At 41.9% G+C, this 21222-nt stretch overlaps 1 protein-coding gene and 1 long non-coding RNA gene across 2 annotated transcripts in view; one reads left to right on the top strand and one right to left on the bottom strand.

Annotated features, from left to right (window-relative positions):
- The window catches only part of LOC308462622, a 36256-nt gene extending 24697 nt beyond the window's left edge, over nucleotides 1-11559 (top strand). Inside the window, exon 2 of the long non-coding RNA XR_013979236.1 lies at nucleotides 11330-11559. This is a non-coding gene — a long non-coding RNA (uncharacterized lncRNA). The remainder of the gene's footprint in view (nucleotides 1-11329) is intronic.
- AQR (aquarius intron-binding spliceosomal factor) overlaps nucleotides 1-21222 on the bottom strand; it is a 53022-nt gene that overhangs the window by 16361 nt on the left and 15439 nt on the right. The window contains exons 13-24 of the mRNA XM_080977623.1: nucleotides 20574-20677; nucleotides 19734-19836; nucleotides 16509-16629; nucleotides 15426-15567; nucleotides 14852-15030; nucleotides 13196-13363; nucleotides 12138-12307; nucleotides 6438-6679; nucleotides 5172-5312; nucleotides 4281-4350; nucleotides 2154-2264; nucleotides 400-509 (exon numbers count right to left, since the gene is read on the bottom strand). Of these exons, the coding sequence (XP_080833749.1) occupies nucleotides 400-509; nucleotides 2154-2264; nucleotides 4281-4350; nucleotides 5172-5312; nucleotides 6438-6679; nucleotides 12138-12307; nucleotides 13196-13363; nucleotides 14852-15030; nucleotides 15426-15567; nucleotides 16509-16629; nucleotides 19734-19836; nucleotides 20574-20677 (1661 nt within the window). The remainder of the gene's footprint in view (nucleotides 1-399; nucleotides 510-2153; nucleotides 2265-4280; nucleotides 4351-5171; nucleotides 5313-6437; nucleotides 6680-12137; nucleotides 12308-13195; nucleotides 13364-14851; nucleotides 15031-15425; nucleotides 15568-16508; nucleotides 16630-19733; nucleotides 19837-20573; nucleotides 20678-21222) is intronic.

Consider the following 21222-nt stretch of genomic DNA (forward strand, 5'->3'; position numbering starts at 1 on the left):
GAAACAGTTTCTTCTTTCATTTCAATCTCCCACCATTCAGCTTCACTGGATGACCCTGGGTTCTATTATTGTAAGGTGGGGGGGGGGCGGGGATTAAATCCCTTTTGTGAAATGGTTTTGTATTTGGTTTTTTACAATTATTCACAGCAGCTTCCCTTCTTATATATGATATATTCAAGGGAAACAGTCTAAAGGAGTCACTCTGCTTCCATTACTCCTGGAGCTTTTGGACAGGTTGCAGGACTCAGAAATAAAGTACCCTTCAGCTGTTCAGAGAAATCAAGCCACCCAACAGAAAACCACCCCCATAAAAACAAACGATTAACAGGTCTTCTCTACCCTTCTTCCTTATGTGCATACATTTTACATGGTTCTGCTTCTTATGAGCTATCAGCTCACCTGCTGAAATCTTTCTCTGTCTCCAGTGCTTCCTCCCCATGACCAAGGCGCAGGAGGTGGCGCTCATCAATGTCGAGAGCCATGATTTTCTCAAACAGCTGGTTCAAGGCCTGGAGATTGACAAGAGCAACAGGAAAGTAGATTTTAGGAATCCAGATGCTATTACGGGGAAACCCTGGATGTTAGAAAAACCATTCCTATTTTGGTAGAAATTGAAACGAAACAAATATGAAGAGGCTATTTGCACTGGGGACCATAAGGAAAGCTTGCCTTTTGATTCCAAAGAACCCAACCCCTTTTTCAATCCAACTGGGCCAAGCATACACCTATGTAAAGTCATACCTCGGGTTATGAACGCTGCGGGTTACAGACCGCGCCGAACCTGGAAGTACCGGAACGGAAGCGCTGAATCGCATCACGCGCGTGCATGCACGCACAGACGCGGCGCTTCAGGTTACGAACGCTGCGGGTTGCAAACGTGCCTCCTGTATGGATCACAATCGCAACCGGAGGTATGGCTGTATAAGATTTAAACCTGTTGATAAAAACCCTTCTAGAAAAGAGCAATGTTCCTATCTAGTCTAATGCCTATTGACATTAGGCCAGTACCCTCACTATATTGTTTTTAGACACCTGCTGTTTTATTTATTTATTTCAGCAAGCCTACTCAGATACATAATTTAGCAATTTATTTTATCTGTGATTTATTGGTAATTATTATGTATTATATAAAACAATATGGTTTATTAAACCATGGTTTGGCATTATGTGTGAACCCTGCTAAGTGGCTTAACTATGGTTCATTTACTGCCAACAAACCATGAGCTGAGCTGAAGCCATGGGTTGTTGTTGGCTTACAAACCTTGGTTTGTTTCAATGATTAAATGTGAAACCAGCACACTTTATCACAGTTTGTTCTGACCACCTTACCACAGGGGTGGGACAACTTGTGGTTGATTCATGTTTTTTTGTTTGCTTTTTTGTTTTTTTAAAAAAGCAAACTATGGCTTAGTGATATATGCAAACTGGGCCCCGGTGTGTTTCCCCCAAGTCAATGATGCAGAATACATGTGAAGACACCATACAACACGATGGCAGCATCTCTATGTGGCATGGAGATGCTGTCTTGAGGCTAAAATCTTGAGTCTAAAATGCAGTACCACACAGTGCTTGCTGAGACTTTGCTCAGCTTCACCAGAGCCTAAAGCCTCCCATTCCACAGTGGCACATAAGGATACCCAGATAAAAAGGTAAATGCAGGGACGCAGGTGGTGCTGTGGTCTAAACCACTGAGCTTCTTGGGCTTGCCGATCAGATCGGTGGTTCGGATCCCTGTGATGAGGTGAACTCCCGTTGCTCTGTCCCAGTTCCTGCCAACCTAGCAGTTCAAAAGCACGCCAGTGCAAGTAGATAGGTACTGCTGCTTCGGGAAGGCAAATGGCGTTTCTGTGCACTCTGGTTTCTGTCTCAGTGTTCTGTTGGGCCAGAAGCGGTTTAGTCATGCTGGCCACATGACCAGGACAACTTTCTGTGGATAAACTCCAACTTCCCCAGCCTGAAAGTGAGATGAGCACCGCAATCCCATAGTCGCCTTTGACTGGACTTAACCATCCGGGGTCCTTTACCTTTTTCTTTTTCTTTTAGTTAGATAAAACTCTTTCTTTCTTTGAAGGACCGCCTGCAAGCTGCATTACATGTTCTGAAACTGAAGTGAGGAACAGTCATAGGAATAACAGGGCACAACGTTCATTTACCTGATTGGAATGTGTAACGATCAGGGTCCTCTGTTCAGGGAAGTTGTGATAGAGATTAGAGATTATCTGCACTGCCACGTCAGTTTTGCCTGTGCCAGGAGGCCCCACCACCTACAAAAAGAAAAGGAATTTCTCATTGGGGGACAAACTGCTGAAAAAGTATACATTAGGCAAGAACAGAGCTGTGAGTGGTTTTTTAAAAAACAACACTACCCATAGGTAAGGAGTAAATACAAACATACATGTGAATGCATGTGAAGGTGAGAAGAAATAATTGGCAAGGGAATCCCAAGGACCTGAATGATAATTAAGTAGATCCTGGCCATCTGGGCATAGGCTGTGTACATTATCATGTTGAAGACACATTTAAAGAGTTTAATGCAGGGGTAGCAAACAGCATACAGCCCGCTGGCTGGATCCTGAGCATCCCCAATGGGCCACCTGGACAGGTGGCTGGGCCATGCAAGCCCTGCTTTCAGCAGGCATTGGCAGAACTCCTTAGTGTACCCAATAGCCAAAAACACTCAGGAGTATACTTTTAAGACTGCTGATTCTACATTTGTCTTTAGTTGCCCAAAAGCTGGCATAATATGACAGGGTGTGGCTCAGGGAAAACAGCCTCCTAGGACAAATTTGGCCAGTAGGCTGGAGGTCCCCAGCATCTGATTTAACGGTTCTATTGTGAACCTGGCTCCCAGTACGTTTCAGAGCACAATTCAAAGTGTTGGTGCTGACCTTTAAAGCCCTAAACGGCCTCGGTCCAGAATACCTGAAGGAGCATCTCCATCCCCATCGTTCTGCCCGGACACGGAGGTCCAGCGCCGAGGGCCTTCTGGCGGTTCCCTCGCTGCAAGAAGCCAAGTTACAGGGAACCAGGCAGAGGGCCTTCTTGGTAGTGGCACCCGCCCTGTGGAATGCCCTCCCACCAGATGTTAAAGAGAAAAACAACTACCAGACTTTTAGAAGACATCTGAAGGCAGCCCTGTATAGAGAAGCTTTTAATGTTTAACAGACTACTGTATTTTAATATTTTGTTGGAAGCTGCCCAGAGTGGCTGAGAAAACCCAGACTGATGGGCGGGGTATAAATATTATTATTATTATTATTATTATTATTATTATTATTATTATTACCTGAATCTCCAAAAAGGGAAAACCCCATAGAAAAACCAAAAGGAGGAATTTGCTCCCATAAAAGCCATTAAAAATGCTTTTGATCTAATAAAGCTATTACTCTGATTAAGCCACTCCCGACATAAAGGGGGGGGGTTTGCGGGCTCACGCTCCATCTACAACCTTGCGGGGCTAGCTCAGCCCCGCGGGACTTGGGAATCACGGGGATTATCTCTTACCACGCCAGCCAATCGACTGGCGACACGGGCGGGGTTAGGTCAGGTCATTTAAGGTCGGGGCAGCCTGTGCTCTGATTACTGATTACTAATAAAGCTATTACTCTGGTTACTGAAACTCATATCGGCTCCGCCACATTGAACAAAAATTTCCAGTCAAAGGAAATGTTTTGGTCAGCTGGCAAAGCTTTATTTTTTTTATGAGAAAAATTCCATTTCACCCCTCTCCTTCCCCACTTTAAATGTCTAGTGAAAAATACAAACCTACTCAACGTTAAGGAGCACACCGAGCTTTTGGCACCATTTAATTTTACACAGTGGGCAGAAGAAATAAGAATTGCATGTACTTCAGAGATTAGCCAATACAGTGGTGCCTCGCAAGACGAAATTAATCCGTTCCGCGAGTGTCTTCGTCTAGCGGTTTTTTCGTCTTGTGAAGCAACCCTATTAGCGGCTTAACGGATTAGCGCTATTAGCGGTTTAGCGGCTATTAAAGGCTTATCGGCTTATCGGCTTATCTGCTAAAAGGCTATTAAAGGCTTAGCGGCTTAGATAAAGGGGGGGGGAAAGCGAAAAAAAATCTCAAGACTCGCAAGACATTTTCGTCTTGCGAAGCAAGCCCATAGGGAAATTCGTCCTGCGAAGCAACTCAAAAACGGAAAACCCTTTCGTCTAGCGGGTTTTCCGTCTTGCGAGGCATTCGTCTTGCGGGGCACCACTGTATTTAAAAGCATAATTTGTTAATAAAAGAGGAAACATGTAATAATATGCATCATTACCATTGTCAATCCAGGTTGCATTCCTGCACGTATAGCTTCAATCTGTGTATGGGTAAATTGAATTGTATTGCTGAAAATTGAATTAAAGTAAATTTAGTTAATCCAGAGCATGAGACAATAAACTGAAGTTATATGAATTTATTCAATATAGTCTTCATGAATATTTTCCTTCATGTTATTTTTCTTTGCAGTCAAAGAGACCTGAACTTGCTTAAATAAAATATGCTTTTTACATTATTTGGGTAGATGAAGGAATTCACAAATATCAAGAGAAATCAATTTCTGCCTTTAGGGCTGAGATAACACTACAGTACTCCAAGTCATTACATGACTGTTCTGAAACTTTTAAGTGACGGTTCATCACGTGTAATTTAGATATTGCAAAGCCATTGACCAAAACAGCTAATTTGATCAACGTCAGAAGTCATATTGTATCACTGAGCTTGAAAGGACTAGATACTTACTGCTAAATGTCATTTTAACATACATGACTCCATACAAAACAAAAATACACCAACAATATGTTGAGGAGCTGCTCACTCAACAATGCAACAATGATAAGAACATACTCTTTACTAACAAAACTGACTTAGCTGTATAAATATGATTTGCACATCTGAAGATCACTTTAATACTCTGTAAGCAGTAAACTGTGATAACCCACTTGACAATTGCCTCAAGAAAATGTTTCTTCTCATTTGAATATATATATATATATTTATAAACTAAATAATGACATCTGAAACATATGGAAAGAACGACTTACAGAGAAAGCAAATCCAAACCTATAAACATGATTTCATGTTTTAAAAAACTATTTCACTGACAGACATTTTGTAACGGAAATGCGCTCAACACTGATCCCTTTAGAAAGATGTACATGGATATTACCGTTTGGGTTGATTATATGGGTAAGGTCCTCTGTTGGGGATGACATGGGGCTCAACAATCAATGTTTTTGAGCCATCAGCTTTTTCTTCATCACACTCTTTCCGTTTCTTTCCTGCTTCACTTCTGACTGGAAATGTTATCCTATTGAGGGAAATCATTGTTCTTCAGCTTCATGTTATTTCATACATGAGACTGTTCTTCCAATGAACTATTTTCCGCCACAGATTAGCTAGCCCCGGTACCCTCAAACCTTGACCTTTATAACAAAATGAAGATGACAGCATGAGGCAGGGAAGATTAAATCTGAGATGACTGAAACCCATGAGAACACAGTATGGTGTGTGTGCTTTCCTTTTCTTAATTTAAGAGTTGTTGTTTTTTAGGAGAGAGACTAGATAAGGAGACCATTTGATATACAGGACAGCAGTTGCTGCAGGCAATGGCAGGACAGGCATCAAGATATCAATAAAGTAGATTTCTAGAGCCATGAGACAAAGGCAAAAAAATAAGAACAGAGACTACATACAGTGGTACCTCAGGTTAAGAACTTAATTCGTTCTGGAGGTCCGCTCTTAACCTGAAACTGTTCTTAACCTGAAGCACCACTTTAGCTAATGGGGCCTCCCGCTGCCGCTGTGCTGCCGCTACACAATTTCTGTTCTCATCCTGAAGCAAAGTTCTTAACCCGAGGTAATATTTCTGGGTTAGCGGAGTCTGTAACCTGAAGCGTATGTAACCTGAAGCATATGTAACCCGAGGTACCACTGTACAATACATTAAAAATTGCAAAGAAGGAAATTGCTGTTAAACAGCATTCCTAAAATCATGAGGGAAGAGATGGAAGATGGAAGGAACACTGCTTTACAGCGTTTCCCAAACTTGGGTCTCCAGCTGTTTTTGGACTAAAACTTGCATCATCCATGGCTAGCAGGATCAGTGGTCAGGGATGATGGGAACTGTAGTAGAAAAATAGCAAGAGACCCAAGTTTTGGTAACACTGTTGTAAAGCTACCAAAGTCAGGAATTCAGTCAAACAGAAGATGGCACCTTATGAATTAGCAGTGTGAAAGAGCCCTTCTGGAAAATTCTGTGTGGTTCCTCCACAGTGCAACACATGCAAATTCCACAGAAACGTAAGCTGTCCACCATTAGCATGCTTTTCTATGACAGGTATGCCCATGCATAAGAAAATGAGAATCAGATGGGAGCAGGCCTGACTTGGAATGAACATGAGCAGTATTTGAGCGGTCGTGTTTCTTAATTTACCTGAATGGAGGAATCTGCATTGCAGGGTCTTCAACTGTAACTTTAATGCTGTATCCAGGAAAGCTGGCTCTTAAATGATCAATGGAGAGGAAAGTATCATTAAAATCCAGGGATGCGATCTGATTTGGCATTTTTGAATAGTGAGCACTACTTGGGTCTCCATAACCAAGGATAATGTCATGTAACCAATCAGGAACCACACAGTCGGTGTTCATCAAATTCCTTATAGTCTCCAGAACAGCCTAAAATAAAACAGGACATGATTTAATGCCAGTTTTGTACTCTGGTATCAAACAGATTTGCACTCAACTTCACGAGCCATTTCAGCCTTTCTGTGTGTTTCAGAGAAAATAAGTTCTCTTCCAATGACAGGTGTTTGGTCAGACTGAATCAGTAACTAGATTTTCAGCTGACGTCAGCCCACAAAGAGCTAGTTCAGCAAGACAAGAAGTATTTATGGACAGCCTCTAACTACCAAACTATCCCATTAGAATGAGCAAATTCAGTGCAGTTGACAAAAAATAAAATAAAATTATGATGCTGATCTTTATATCATCTGCAGGAACATTAGCCAGAAAAGGAACGTTGCTGTAAACATGGAATCACAACAAACATGCTATTTGCTGCAGAGTGAATATTCTGTAACAGAGGTGGACAAAATAGATTATATTCTATCTTCTTCATCCTGCGCAGTACTGGTAGCTGAATTCTTCAGGACATTAATGGCCAGGTTACAATGTAAAAACAGTGAGAAAACACAAGGTGTGGGGAATAAGACACAGGAGGGGACTTTTAAAGGACTGCTTATCTAACAAGCTTAAGTGCTGTTACCGATCGAGCCCCAATTTAACTTCAAAGTTAATCCACATAAAATAGTTCTATTAAACCAATTCTGCCCCTCCTCAATCAAAGAGACATAATAATAAACTATGGTTTACTGTTATGAGAATGAGTCTAGGTGAGCCTTATGTTTGGCCATGCCCCCTTGTCCTCCAGTGGCTCCATGAGGAGACTGGAAGCTGTTTGCTTAACCTCACTTTAGCATCCTACGCTGCCATTAAGAAGCAGAGGTTCTCCTGTTAATTAGAGCTTAATTGGACTAAAGTACAGGCGCGTGCTAGAAGAGCTGAGATCACAAATTGCGGAACAGAACCAACTGCAAGGTCGTTAAGGTTTGAATTTGAGAGAAGACTGCGTTCAGTGCAAAAGACGGTGGGGGGCAGTGGAGCCTACAGTTTGGTTTCCTCTCTATACTTATGATTTGGCAACCCTCCCCTGAATGTTAGTTCAAATTATACTTGTACAAGTGAGGATGGAAGAAATTGAATTAAAAATATGGATTATAACATCAAACGGAACTGTGTGTGTAAAGAAGAGAAAAAGGAAGGGAAACTCAAGAGCTGATTCTTTCCCATCCTTTATTATCTATGAAATGAACTGAATAACGCTAAAGGACTTGGAATTTAATTTAATTGGAAGGACAATTGGCCATATATATCCAGCTGGAAGGATGAAAGGAGTCTGTGTGCTGCCAAGGAACTGATAAAGGTTTCTTACTGAGTCATCTGTAGTTTGACAGACCGCACTTCCTTCCAGGCTGAGGGGGCGGGGGGGGGGAAATGGTGACAACAGTTTATTTACTGGGACAGAGTGACTTTTGCAGCTATTGTTAAAAGTTCTTGGTGCAAAACAACAAAGCATGGGATGGAGTGATGGAGAAAGTTCTGGAACAACAATGGGATATCAGCTCCGCCCAAAGCATGATGGATAACAGCAACAATCAGGAGAAAGACATAACATCTTACAAGGACAGGAAGAAACATCACAGCCAGATTAATTGCTACATACAGGAAAGAACAATGATAAAGTTTGAGTCCCTCATTTTACATTTTATAAATTAATATGTCAACACAAATAAGTTATTAATATTGCAGTTGTTGTATAAGGGATTATTATTATGACTGGGATATAACTGAAACTAGTAAGATTTTGGAATGCAGAAATAAAGAAAACCAGAAAGCCATCAAATCTAGCACACGGGGCCACTTTAATTAAATTATATTAATTGGTATTTGAATGATTGGTATTAATAATTGTATTATAAATTTGCATTGTTATAATGAGGCTACTATTGGAATGTAATTGAAAACTAATAAAAAAATTCTACAAAATAATAATAATAAAGGTTGCGAAATTCAAATCCTAATCAAAACAGACTACTTTGTCACTTTCACCCAGATCTGATTCACGGAGAAACCATTCCAGAAAGAGCAGCTTTAGGGCACAGCTGTGCAAAGGAAGTAATGTCTGAGCAGGATGTTCATAAAACACAGCAGCTGCTTCCTAGCAAAGACATACATGAGTGCAATGGCAGAGGGGAAATGTGTCAGTGCAATCACGAGTCACCACCAGAAAACAGTGGCTTTATTGGTGGAGACACCAGGTCAGTCAAAGCAGCCCCAAGGCCATTCAGTACTCCATGTGGAACAATATATACAAACGTGACCTGCAGTATTATTACCATGTTATGAAATACTAGACAAATAATGTATACTCTTTTAAAAATGTGTGTAGATGGCTGCACAGAAGTTAATGGACTATGCTGAAATGGCTAAAATGACTGGAAGAGTCAGAAATCAGGAAGACCAAAATTTTAATAAGGAATGGGGAAAATTTATAACAGGTTTCCTCAACCTCGGCCCTCCAGATGTTTCTGGCCTACAACTCCCATGATCCCCAGCAAGCAGGACCAGTGGTCAGGGATGCTGGGAACTGTAGTCTCAAAACATCTGGAGGGCCGAGGTTGAGGAAGCCTGATTTAGAACTTATCTTAAAGACCACTGTAAACAGTTAAGATCGTTAGTAGGAGTGTGTACATACTCTTTAAAAAATCCATTTACCTGCTTGACATCAGCTAACATCCCTCCTTCCCTGGTGACAGTCCCTGTTCAGCACGACGTGAGAAGCCTCTTTGAGGAAGGGGTCTTCTTATACCATGCAGAGCTCTGAAGCAGGCAAAAGCAATGCAAACAGCTTCTGCATGCTCCAAAACTCAACAAGAAGCTCTCTTCCACCCAACTGCATGGAGATTGGCCTGCTCTAAAGTCCAATATGCTAGGAAACACCCTCAGTCTGAAGTCTCCTGCATATGGCAGAAGTCAGTAGGTGATCCCAGACTGTAGCCGTCTAGTAAGCAGAGTCAAAATTTGTGGCCTCCTATGAATTATTTTTTACCCTATAATATTCTGGAAATGTCTCTTTAAATATGTACAGAATGGCACTGTTCTATCTAATAAACAATAGTTTGGGATCTTCATACTTAAAAACAACTTAGTTCCCTGTCTCCCTTCCTAACTGGATTAAGTTGTGAAATTTCTCTTAAAACAAAATATGTGGCCTCGCATCTGAAGGATGGCTCCTTTACTTAATCCTCTGCATTGAGGATATTTACTAGTTCTAACATGTAAGCGAAGAGCAGGACATAAAAAATAATGTCCAGCTGATCTCTTGCTGATCAACATACTGTTAAGCTTGATCCTGAAGTCAAGACCAGTGCCAGGTTTGTCAGGGCACTTGGCAGCTTCAGGGTGGGCATCTCTCCTCTTACCGTGGATGTGACTAGTATGTGTGCCCTGGCAGGGCTTTGTTGATGTTTTCACCTTTGCTACGGCGGTGACAGTGGCAGCCAAAGGTAGCAGCAAAAACAGCAAAAAGAAAAGCAGTCAGTCTAGCCAGCCAACATTACTGCTGGCGCCTGCCATTTCCTCACAATACTTATGGAGCCCCGAGGCCATATCACTCCTAAGGAATGCCAACGAGGTATTGTGGGGAAATAAAAAATGGCAGCTGCTAGCATCAGCCACATCTGTCTGGGCTCCAGCCAACATTCTGGATCAGTGATGGGCTGCTCCTAAAGGCCTGGGCCATTGGAAAATGCTCAACTCTGGATGACAGCCTTGCAAGTAGTAAGACACAAAAATTGTCCTGGGCATTAGAAACATAGGAAGCTATCTTACACCACATCAGGTCACTTGTCCATCTAACTCAGTACTGTATACTAGCAGACAGCAGCTCTCCAGAGTTTAGGACAGAAGTCCTTCCCAGTAACCTTGATCTCCAAATCGTTTCAGACTTAGACGCCCTTTATCTCATAAAGACCTCGGTGAAATTTGAAAGCTTCCAGGCTCTTACATGTACAGATCCAAATATATCACCTTATCTTTTCCGACGCTAAATGCAACTGTGCTGCCAATTATAAACTAATTAATATTGGCCGAGTACATGTAAAGGTACTCGGCACAAAAGGAGATTACAGGTAAGCCAAAGCAACCAGGATTCTAAAAATTGCACCAATAATTGCAAAGGACTCCTTCTTCTTTCTAGAAAGTCCAATCCATTTTTTAAAAGCACTAGGCATTAATCTTCGTTTCACCACTTCAGGACAATTGGCAACTCCAACAGTAAAACAGGTTATCTGCTCAGCTGATAAAACTCTTTTAAGTGCCGTAGCAGATGGACATCACCTCATGATCAGACAGGAAGAGTGGAGTTTTGCATGGATTTGCATAATACCTGATCTTGCCAATCGATGAAGCAGCAGCTGTATTTATGACACACAAGGTTATTTGAGGTGATCGGTTAAAAATGGCAACATTCCGTCTTTGAAAAATGTATTTATTCAACAGATGACTAGTATAAAGGGAAACAAACTCCAAAATACTAATATTTCTTTGATGTAGTGGCCACAAGCAATAAAAGGCAAGAGGGCAGACCTACCATGGCGAAGTGCCGACTGTCATATTTAGCTATCGCTTTATGTTTGTGCTTCTACAGCTGTCATGTTTGCTTAATTTAGGAGACTACATAAGATTTTTGCATCTTTCTCCCTACAGGCTCAGCAGAGAAATCAAGCTGTCTGCTATCTGCTTGACACACTACCAACATTTGTCATTAGTGAGAATGACTTACCTTATTTTCTGTTATGTGAGCAAGGAGGCATAGAGCAGATAGGGATAACCTATCCTCCGGGATAGAGCAATCCCAAGAAGCAGGCTGAGCCTCATCAATTGGTTTAACTTTTAACATGAGAAAAATGTGAAATTAAAGAGACACTGCCAAATCATTTCTGTATTATCTGGTTGTCTGACTGTCCTTTGCTTGCAAATAACCTTTTAAAAACTTTGAAGGCAAAACTTTTGTTTTCAGCAGAACACTGAGCAATCTTTTCAGCATTCAATACAGATTTAAACTGTTTCACTCAAGGGGAAAACCCCAAATACCAGCATGATTCCTACACTGCTAGCAGCAGCGGCAGATGCCCTGGTGGCATATTCTTAATTTAACCATTACTGCATTATAGCTTATAAAGCAGAACCACATTGCTTGCAATTCTGAAAGGCGACGCACTAGCCACCTTTTGCCCAAATTTAATGTTGCTTTGATAATAAGGTGACCTACGCTGTGGATTCCATCTGAAACTTGGTGAGTCCAAGATCCAGTAGATTCATTTGGAAATTTAGCTCTTTAGGTGCATGAAGTTTCACCATGAATGGGTTTAGGATTTAAGACAAACAACTAAACAGTGGGAGGAGGAGGACCACACATTTTTTTAATGGACATATGGCCCACATTGACACAAGTTCCAAAAAATACTCTGCTTTCAACATTTATTTTTAAACAGAAAATTGCACCTTGACTTACTTTAAAGTTGTTTTCTTTTGGCTTTCTCCTCATAATTATGTTAAATGTCTCATAGACATCTTCTCTTCCACTTTGGATGGTATTGGTCATGTCTTGTTGATACTGATTGGGATCCAAGAACACTCGAAACGTTCTGGAATCACCTTTAAGTCTTGGTTTCGGTTCTGGTCCTGTTTGCATTGAAAGGCAAATAAAGTTCAAAGTTGTTGAAAGATAAACTAAACAGAAAATGCCTTGCAAAACAACAACAACACTTTTGAGTAATCTGTTCACACCATGGCCAATCCTCTCCAACTGATTCCAACTTTCCTTGCCCCTTTCTCCTCTCCTTGCCCCTGCCTAACAAGACTGTCCCTTCCTGGCTCACATCTGGTGATCCATTCTGCCAAAAACAGGTGACTGGCATTGGGACTATTTAGGTCAGCTCTACATACCAGCCAGTGTCACTGAATGGATCAGGTCAACCAGCTCTGTTCCTACCATCTCTAGAATAAGCACTGCTACAGCCTGGCAAGAACTAGCATATTCAGGGTTTCTGAGCTTGCCCATCCTAGCCAGGCTGCTACAGGGAGGGAAACATTCACCATCTTAGAGCCACAATCACATTCATGCTGTTAGCGGGGAAATTATGCCTACCGTTAAGTGCAATGTAGATGTCACTTTCATATTTTAACTAAACATATTCAGTTGTTCTTTATTTATTTATTACCCATCCTTTAACCAGCTGGTCACAGTTACAATGATTTAAAATTCAAAATTTAAAGCAGTTAAATCCGATCACAAATCACAAGAATAGGCTGGGCTCTGCAAACAAATATCTCAGACATCTTTGCCAGGGGCAGAGAGGTGTGTCTTCATCACTCACCAAAAGCTTTATAGTGAAGAAGGCAAGTGCACCTCTGTGGGGAGGGTGCTCGATAAATTATATGCCACAGCAAAGACCCTCCTCCCAAACTTCTGAGGCAGCCTGAACTATCAAGAGGGGCCCCCTCTGCTGATCTTAATAGCCAGGAGGGTCTGCAGGGAAGGAGACGGTCTTTCAGATATTATCGACATACCTTCTTCAATGACGCGGCCCTTATCATCCAACATTCCCTGGATTTCGCATCCTCTCACATATACCAGGCCTGTCTGCTCAACGAATGGCTGCCTTCTGTCAAACTTCGTACCATAAGGCTGTGTGGGTCGGACAGTAATTAAAAAGCAAACATCGTGCTTGCGCAGACCTAAATGGAGGGAAAACGTCAGTGCATTCTGATCATTTGCAGGTGTAGTGGTTATTTTATACTGTAGCTTCATAAAGTTGGTCCCCCACATGGCTCATATCCAGAGCTTGTAACAATTAGAAGCTGTGTAATCAGTGTAGTGGGTCCAAGCCTGGGGAACTCCCTACCAATTGAGATTAGACAGCCACCCTCCTTGCTGAATTCAGAGATATGATCAATACTGTCTTGTTTCAGCAGGCCATTTAAGGTAGTGTTTGGTTTTAGGGTACATTTTTACTGTTTTATTGTGCCATTTTCTGTGTATTGCTTTTATGTACACAGGTTAGAAATGCAAATAATTAGGTGGTATATAAATGTCTTGAATAAATGAACAATTTAAGTCAGTGAAAAGCAAAAGGGAGATTGTACAGAAATAGTTTTCGAAGGACATGCATATAATTAAGCCAGTAGCAGCTTTATCTCTGTCCCCTGTGCTATCATTAATATGTGATTATCTTATTCATATACATTTGTAGACCTTTTCCAAGACAAAGATCTCCACCAGGAATGTAGGAACGTAGGAAGAGAAGCTTATCTGAGGCTTGAAGCCAGGATCCCAATCCAAACAAATGTTTTAAAAATATAAAAATTCACAATAATTTAGTGCATTTTAGTGCAGGCTCTGCATTTTGAATCAGGACATGCAACCAAAAGGATTACACAATCCCATCGTATCTTAAACACGTCTGTTGCTGAATTTCCGAACTAGCCGTCAGTGTCCCCCCAGAGCATGAATAGTTGTTCCTATGCATCTTGCCAAAAAGGTCAATCCAAGTATAATCCCCCAAGCAGCAAAGCACTGCCTTGAGATAATACACTAGGGAACACAGAGAAGACTGTAGTGGCATGCAAGTCCTGACAACACACAGAAACCCCATCAGAGAAATGTTCATTTCAATTAAAGTCAGAATCTTTCTCACCTTTCATATCTATTACCCAAGTAGACTTAGCAGGATCAGACTATTTACTGATGCCCATTGATTTACAGAACTGCAGCTCTAAGTAATATTCCCATTTTAAATGACTGGCATTTTGTAGATATAGGAAAACGGGTGGATGGTGACACAGAATGAATATTGCATATTGTTACAACAGTTCCAGATCAGTCTCACAAAGGGGGGCATAGGTTTCTGAGTCAGAATATAGGGCTCACGCCCAAAAATCTCTTAGAGGAATTAGCTATCCCCATACCAACTTTTAATCACTCCTGTCATAGAACGGCTAGACCAATAAAAGAATGCTTTCTTCCCCCTTTCAAAAATATGGAACTAGGAAGAACTGATGATCCCAAACTACGTGTTACTGAGAGCACTAGCATTCTTACTTTAAGCAGCAGGACTTAATAGGGAAAAGATGCGTTTTAAACACAACAAGCATACAAACTTAACATTCACCCCAAATAACCGGGGATGCGACGTCACACTGCTGTAGCTACACACATATACATACCTTCCCATTCATCTTTGATGTTGTCTCTAACATTCAAGTTAATTGTGACATCCGCTCGGACTCTCATGGGCCAGTTTTCTCCAATGTTGGGCTTTGCCACCTCTATGACTGTGAAAGAGACAATGGGCTGTGCCATTCGAGCCCACCCACCAAAGACAACGCCTCCATATTCAGACTGCCTGAAGAGCAAGGTCAAAACAAGAGACTTTTGCATTCAGATCTCTAACACACGCCAAAGCTAATGACATCATTTCAAATATATACAAAATTATATCATTGGAAGGGACCAAGGGACCGCCAATCCTACAGGTGGGAATAACAAGCCCAAGGTACGGCATCTCTTCCTGCAATTTATCCAGGAAATTCAGCCCAAGAGAAATTGTTTGCCGTTAGCAAATAATCTGTCCAGACCCTGTTTGAGATTATAACTCACCCTAGGGAATGCTCTATTAAACCCAACACCTTTCTAATGGCCCCAGAAAAACCGGGGGGGGGGGAGGGGAGTTGAGAAATCACACACAGAGGAAAGTTTTTCTTGATCCAACAACTTCAAGGTTATAGTTGCATCCATTACCATGGTTTCATCCTACTGACACTATCCTCAATGTCCTGCCTGATTTCATAAGTAGACTCTAGGCGGAAGAGGTTGAAATTTCTCAGGAGGTAATCATGGAGAGTAAGAAACTGTAGATTCAATTTCGGGAGGGCAAGGCAGCCTAAGGAAAGAAAAAGGGGAGGAGGAGGAATGGTTGGTTTGTTGGTTTGTTTATCACATCAGACTTGTTCAGCCATTACCTTTATGCAATTACAATCACATGGAGCAGGGCCACACTTCATTAAAGGGCACTTGTGTAGAGGGGAGCCTACTCTACACAAGCTTTCCTTTTCAGACCGCCCCCCCCATCAAAAATTACATAGCTAGCAGGAGCTGGTTGGTTAAGCTCCATGCTGTTCTTCTGCATCAGTATGGGAGCTTGGGGAAGCCATCACTCTATACAATATTTGCACTAGTCCATCACTGTGCAGCCCCCACTGGAGACTTTTATAGCACTACATCACAATCCTGGATTTGTATAAAGACAGAGTGCAGCCCCCTATGGGAGGTTTTCTAGTACATCATCATAACTACTCCAATCATGTCAACTGCACCAATCCATGCTTAGGCAAAGTGGCAGACCAGGAACATTTAAAATTTAAGCATTTTCCAGAAAACATACTGTAATGGTTCTAGGGGTTGCTCGTGCGTAAGCCGGTGCAAACATCTGGCTGGGTTTCCTGAGTGAACCTTTTCTGTCCGGACAGCCACTCACCCGTGGCTGTCTCAATCGCTGGCAGAATCCGTCAGTGGGTGTTTCTTAAACTTCTTCCAGCAAAGAAGCTCTTTGACGCCTAGTCTCCTCCTACTCTCTCTGCGCGAAAGCCTTCTGCGCAAGGAGGGCGTAGGCAGCGGAGGACCCCTACTCTCCCTGCTGGTCCTCGGCAAGGACTCCTGGGACCGCCTTGCCGCTTCCCCCATCTGCCCCCCTTCTCCACTGGTGCTACGCTGATTCTCTTCCCCAAAAGATGGGCTGCCTCTCCCAATCCTGGGACGCTCTCTAGAATCCCTCTGGATTTTGCTCTCTCCCTCCGGCACTGATGGCAGTTCCCTGACACATACCTTCACCAGAATAGTACTCAGTTGGGACTATATTTTCATCCCAAATAATCTTCTCAGTGGGATACAGAGGCATTTGATTGAGCTGCTGAATTTGAGAAATTCGACATTCATGCCGGGACACCTAGAAAAGACAAAAACATCTTGTCATGTGCCCTAAACAACATTACAAATATTTATAGGATACTCAAGAAGACTGGAAAGACTATTTTACACCAACTGGTTTAAGAGGTAAATTGCAAAGAGAAAGTTAACCTTTTTATTTTATGCTGAACATGCAAGTTTCATTCACATGACATAAGCCAAACAAGAACAAATGTGGACAATCCTAAATGAGCATCGAGCTTGCGCAATCCTGTCCCATCTCCTCCTCTGATGCAACCAGGAAGACACTCTTCATCAGAGTTTAGTCTCACTTTTAAAGGATCCTGGCTCAGCTTTACAGTCAAACCAGCGATCATGGTTTAAAACATACTCTGTAACTTCAAATCATGGATTATGAGGCTGGCTTGCTAAACTAACCAGTTTGTTTTAAACTAGGAACCCCAGTGACGCCCTCTTCCACGCCGCACAAGGGGAGAGCATATCAGCCCGTCTCTTTGCTTGGGTTTACTCAGCTTCATCCATATAGCACCAAATCATGTTTTAGTAATATGTGGCCACATTGTCAGTATTTAGCTCTGAATACATTTTTATAAGTTTGTTGAAGCCGCTCCTATTTGTTGTTTTGTTTGGTTTTCCATTTTCGCTAGGACACGCAACAAAATGAAAATTTGTGCCTGATCACCACACTCATAAAAAAACACCCTGTTGGCGGGTGAGGAACCTTTGGCCCTCCAGATATTGCTGAACTACAACTCCCATCACTCCTGGACATTGGCCATGCTTGTGGGGCTCATACAAGTTGTAGTTCAGCACCATCTGGAGGGAAAAGTTCCCCCTCTCTGCTGTAGGTTCATGAATTGTTTTACCTTGATGCAGGCATTTCCTCTTCTCTCTTAATTTTGGATCCAACAATGGTTAGCATTACATGTGCATTAGGTTGTTTGCTAACCATGGTTATTGAAAATGTTAGGACACATACAACCCAGTTTAGGGAGATTTGAAACTGAAAGGAGGGTGATGTCTATGGGATAGGAGACTGCGTGAGAAGCACGGAAGTCTACAATGCATTCTCAGTTGTCTAACTATGGTTAGGCAGTTGGGCAATGTGACATTTGCACCAGGCTACACACACATTCTCCTGCCAACCTAGCAGTTCGAAAGCACGTCAAAGTGCAAGTAGATAAATAGGTACCACTCTGGCGGGAAGGTAAACAGCGTTTCCATGCACTGCTCTGGTTTGCCAGAAGTGGCTTAGTCATGCTGGCCACATGACCCAGAAGCTGTATGCCGGCTCCCTCGGCCAATAAAGCGAGATGAGCGCCGCAACCCCAGAGTCGGCCACGACTGGACCTAATGGTCAGGGGTCCCTTTACCTTACACACACATTCTACAACCTAAGTCCCAAAACTTGTGGAATATAAAAAACCCCAGATACATCGCTATACGCGACTGCCAGCACCCAGTTATGTAAGTCTAAAAAGTTGTGATGTCTTTGGGACATTCACAGAATTAACAAAAGCCTATCTAAGCTGCATATTACATATTTGGAGGAGGGGAAGAGGAAGGGAGTCCTGAATAACAATTTTAAAATGTATTTCTTCCCCAGCAGTCCACTGGTCGGCTGAAAGACTACACAGCTTTGAATACAGTTTTGAACAGAGCCTCAGAGCACATGGCACACGTCCAGCGACGCATTAGCAACATTGCAGAGAGCTTGAACCACCACCCAACACAAGTAAATCTTCATGGCATCACACAATAGTTAGCAGCGTGACCTCGTTGTGACACAAAATGCAAAGTTCAAACCAGACATGTTAGGATGTTGCCTCCATCTGTTTGTGAGTCTCTTGAGAGACACATGAATAAATAAATGTAACTGCAAATTAAAGTTCAGTAGCGCTAGCTGAGTGGGCAACTAAACAGAATGTAAAGACCTGAAAATACACAAGCACTGCTGGAATGATGTTGACAAATTAGGAACTGTGATGAGCACAACTTCACTGAACAATTTTTCCCAAGCAAGTCCATTTTTAAAAACTCACAAGATTGATATTTAAGATGCTTGGGTAAGATCATATAATAATTAATACCATTCATACTAAAAAGGTCTTAAAGACCATTCAGTTAGAAGGAAGAATTTATTAAATAGCTTAAATATCCATGCTATGCCGCAAATATAAATCTTTCATGCAGTGTTTCTCAAACTTGGGTCTCCAGCTGTTTTTGGACTACAACTCCCATCATCCCCAGCTAGCAAGCAGGGCCAGTGGTCAGAGATGATGTGAACTGTAGTACAAAAAACAGCGAGAGACCCGAGTTTGAGAAACTGCGTTAATATGTCAACTAAAGCCCCATTCACTCCAACAATGCCCAACTCTTGACCATGAGGTTATGACTCCTTTAGTAATGTCAGAAAAAATCCTTGCTAAATGGGAGATTTTTGAGGGGTAAAGCTGGGGGGGGGGGGGGGAAATCAAAGGAACAGGGTCAGTTAAAATTTAAAAATGGTCTATAGGAATTAAGTTTCACCCTCCCCCCCAAAATCCCTGCTCTACGTTTATGTTTTTCCCCCAATTACTACATTTTAACAAATGTGAACACAACACAGCAAAGTTAGGTTTTTTCTAAAAAAATGTTTAGGGGTACTCTCATTTTCCTACTCATATTGAAACACTGCCCCTCAATGAGGCCAAACTTAGATTCACGAAATGTTTAGGGGGATGCGTATACACAACCCTATTTTAGCTAACTAATTCTTTTTAGTCAGATTTGAAATCTACCGTGATAAAAAGTTGTCACCTTTCTCCTTTCAGATCCTAATATATAACTTATTGAAACTTTGAATTCATGTACTCTTGACAATTCTTTGTGCTAATGGCAGAATGTGAAAACACAGTGCATAGGGTTTGGAGTGCACCCAAGGGATTTGCAGCCCGACCCAGACTATGACTGAGTCTCTGGTGCAGAATTTGCGTTAACCCAAGGGCAGAAGGGGGGAAAAAAATCCCGGCCTGCCCTCTAATGCCTTGATAAAGAATCATGGTGTCCTATTCAACATCACAGATATCATTGTACAGAAGGAAAACAGCTTGACCCAGCAAAGACAGACATAAGGCTGTTTACCAGCAGCTCGAGCAGAAACTCTTTGTCATAGCTTGTATTTTCCTCTTCAGGTAGGGCTGGCAATAAGCAGAGATAGGATGCCACCTGGTGGAGTGTTTCTGGACTGAAGAAAAAAGAATAAAGCAAAAGTCACATAGCGCTTGAGCTTAATAAATGGAGCTGTTTGCTTTGAATTTCTGTCAGTGTCCTCCCCCCAAAAAGTACAATAACTATTTGTGTGGCCTACTGACCAAGATTTTGATCTAGGCTATTCTGCATTTTAGCTAACACTCTTTGCTCTTATGCAAGGAACTTAACACTGAAAGGATTCTTGACAGAGATTATTATTCATATTTTTTTAATTAAAAAACAACCTACAATCAGACAAATTCAACAACTTCTTTTGACATACGAAACCCTCAAACAGTGGTGTTAAGGCTATAAACCAGATAGCCTTTACACATATACTAAGAGACACTGCCTTTTCAGAAGCTGGCTTTGTTTTCCCTCCCTTCACCCCTCTCAAATTTTTGTTGGGGAGTTATTATTTGGATAAACTAAACAAGAGATCACTCATGATTCTCTGAATCATAGTTTTAAATTTATCTACTGCTTGGTTACTACAGGTGGCCACTATTTCTATTTAGGCAAACATTTCAGGGTTTATTTAGGCAATTATTACTAGAATAACCAAGCTGTGGTGTGGTTTTGTTGTTGTTAAAGGGGGCTTCCAATTCTAACTGTTGCTCAAACAATCAGCAACTCACGGTGAACCTGTAGGATTTCCTACTCTCCACACCAAATCATTCACACCCAGAAGAAGCAAATGATGAGAATAAAAGAAATTAAAATGTAACTTACCTCAGAGGCCCAAAAAGTTTTATGAGGGAGTCACGTGTGTCTACAGCAGATACATTTGAGAGGGCAAAATTGTAGAGTTCTGGGAAATGTGCGAAGGCGGCTCTCTAGAATCCAACCAAGAACCAGGATGAGAAATCAAATGCTATCTTTACTCAGCAACGTGACTTATGCAACACTCTGCAATTTAACAGGCCAAGTACAAACCCCCACAAATAGCGTAAGGCTAGCTCACAGCAAGGACTACATCACTGGTGGATCTGAGTTCACACATGAGAACTGTGTCACACTTCCATATAATGGGCTGTAACCAACAAAGCTGTCCCATTAGCACAAGGACTTCCACCTGCACAACAAGACTTCGTCCCCCCCCTCTATTTTCTGTGTGTGACCCCCAAATCTGCTTTAGAGGGCTGGGGGAATCCCCAAAACAGACTTGGGGAAGAGGCATGCAGGAAGTGGAGAGGATATCCCAATATATAGGCATGAATGGGGCCACTTTGTTGGATGCAACTCAATGATGTCCATTTTTTTCTGAATACTGGTTAGGATAGGGTGGTTGATAAGAAAACAGTCGGAACAAAAAAGACACGGCAGCTATTTTAATTCTAACAGAAGCTGCAATGATTACAAGGGAGAGGGGCCAAACATT

The sequence above is a fragment of the Podarcis pityusensis genome (genome assembly GCF_964106645.2).
Source record: "Podarcis pityusensis genome assembly, chromosome: 1".
Taxonomy (NCBI): domain Eukaryota; kingdom Metazoa; phylum Chordata; class Lepidosauria; order Squamata; family Lacertidae; genus Podarcis; species Podarcis pityusensis.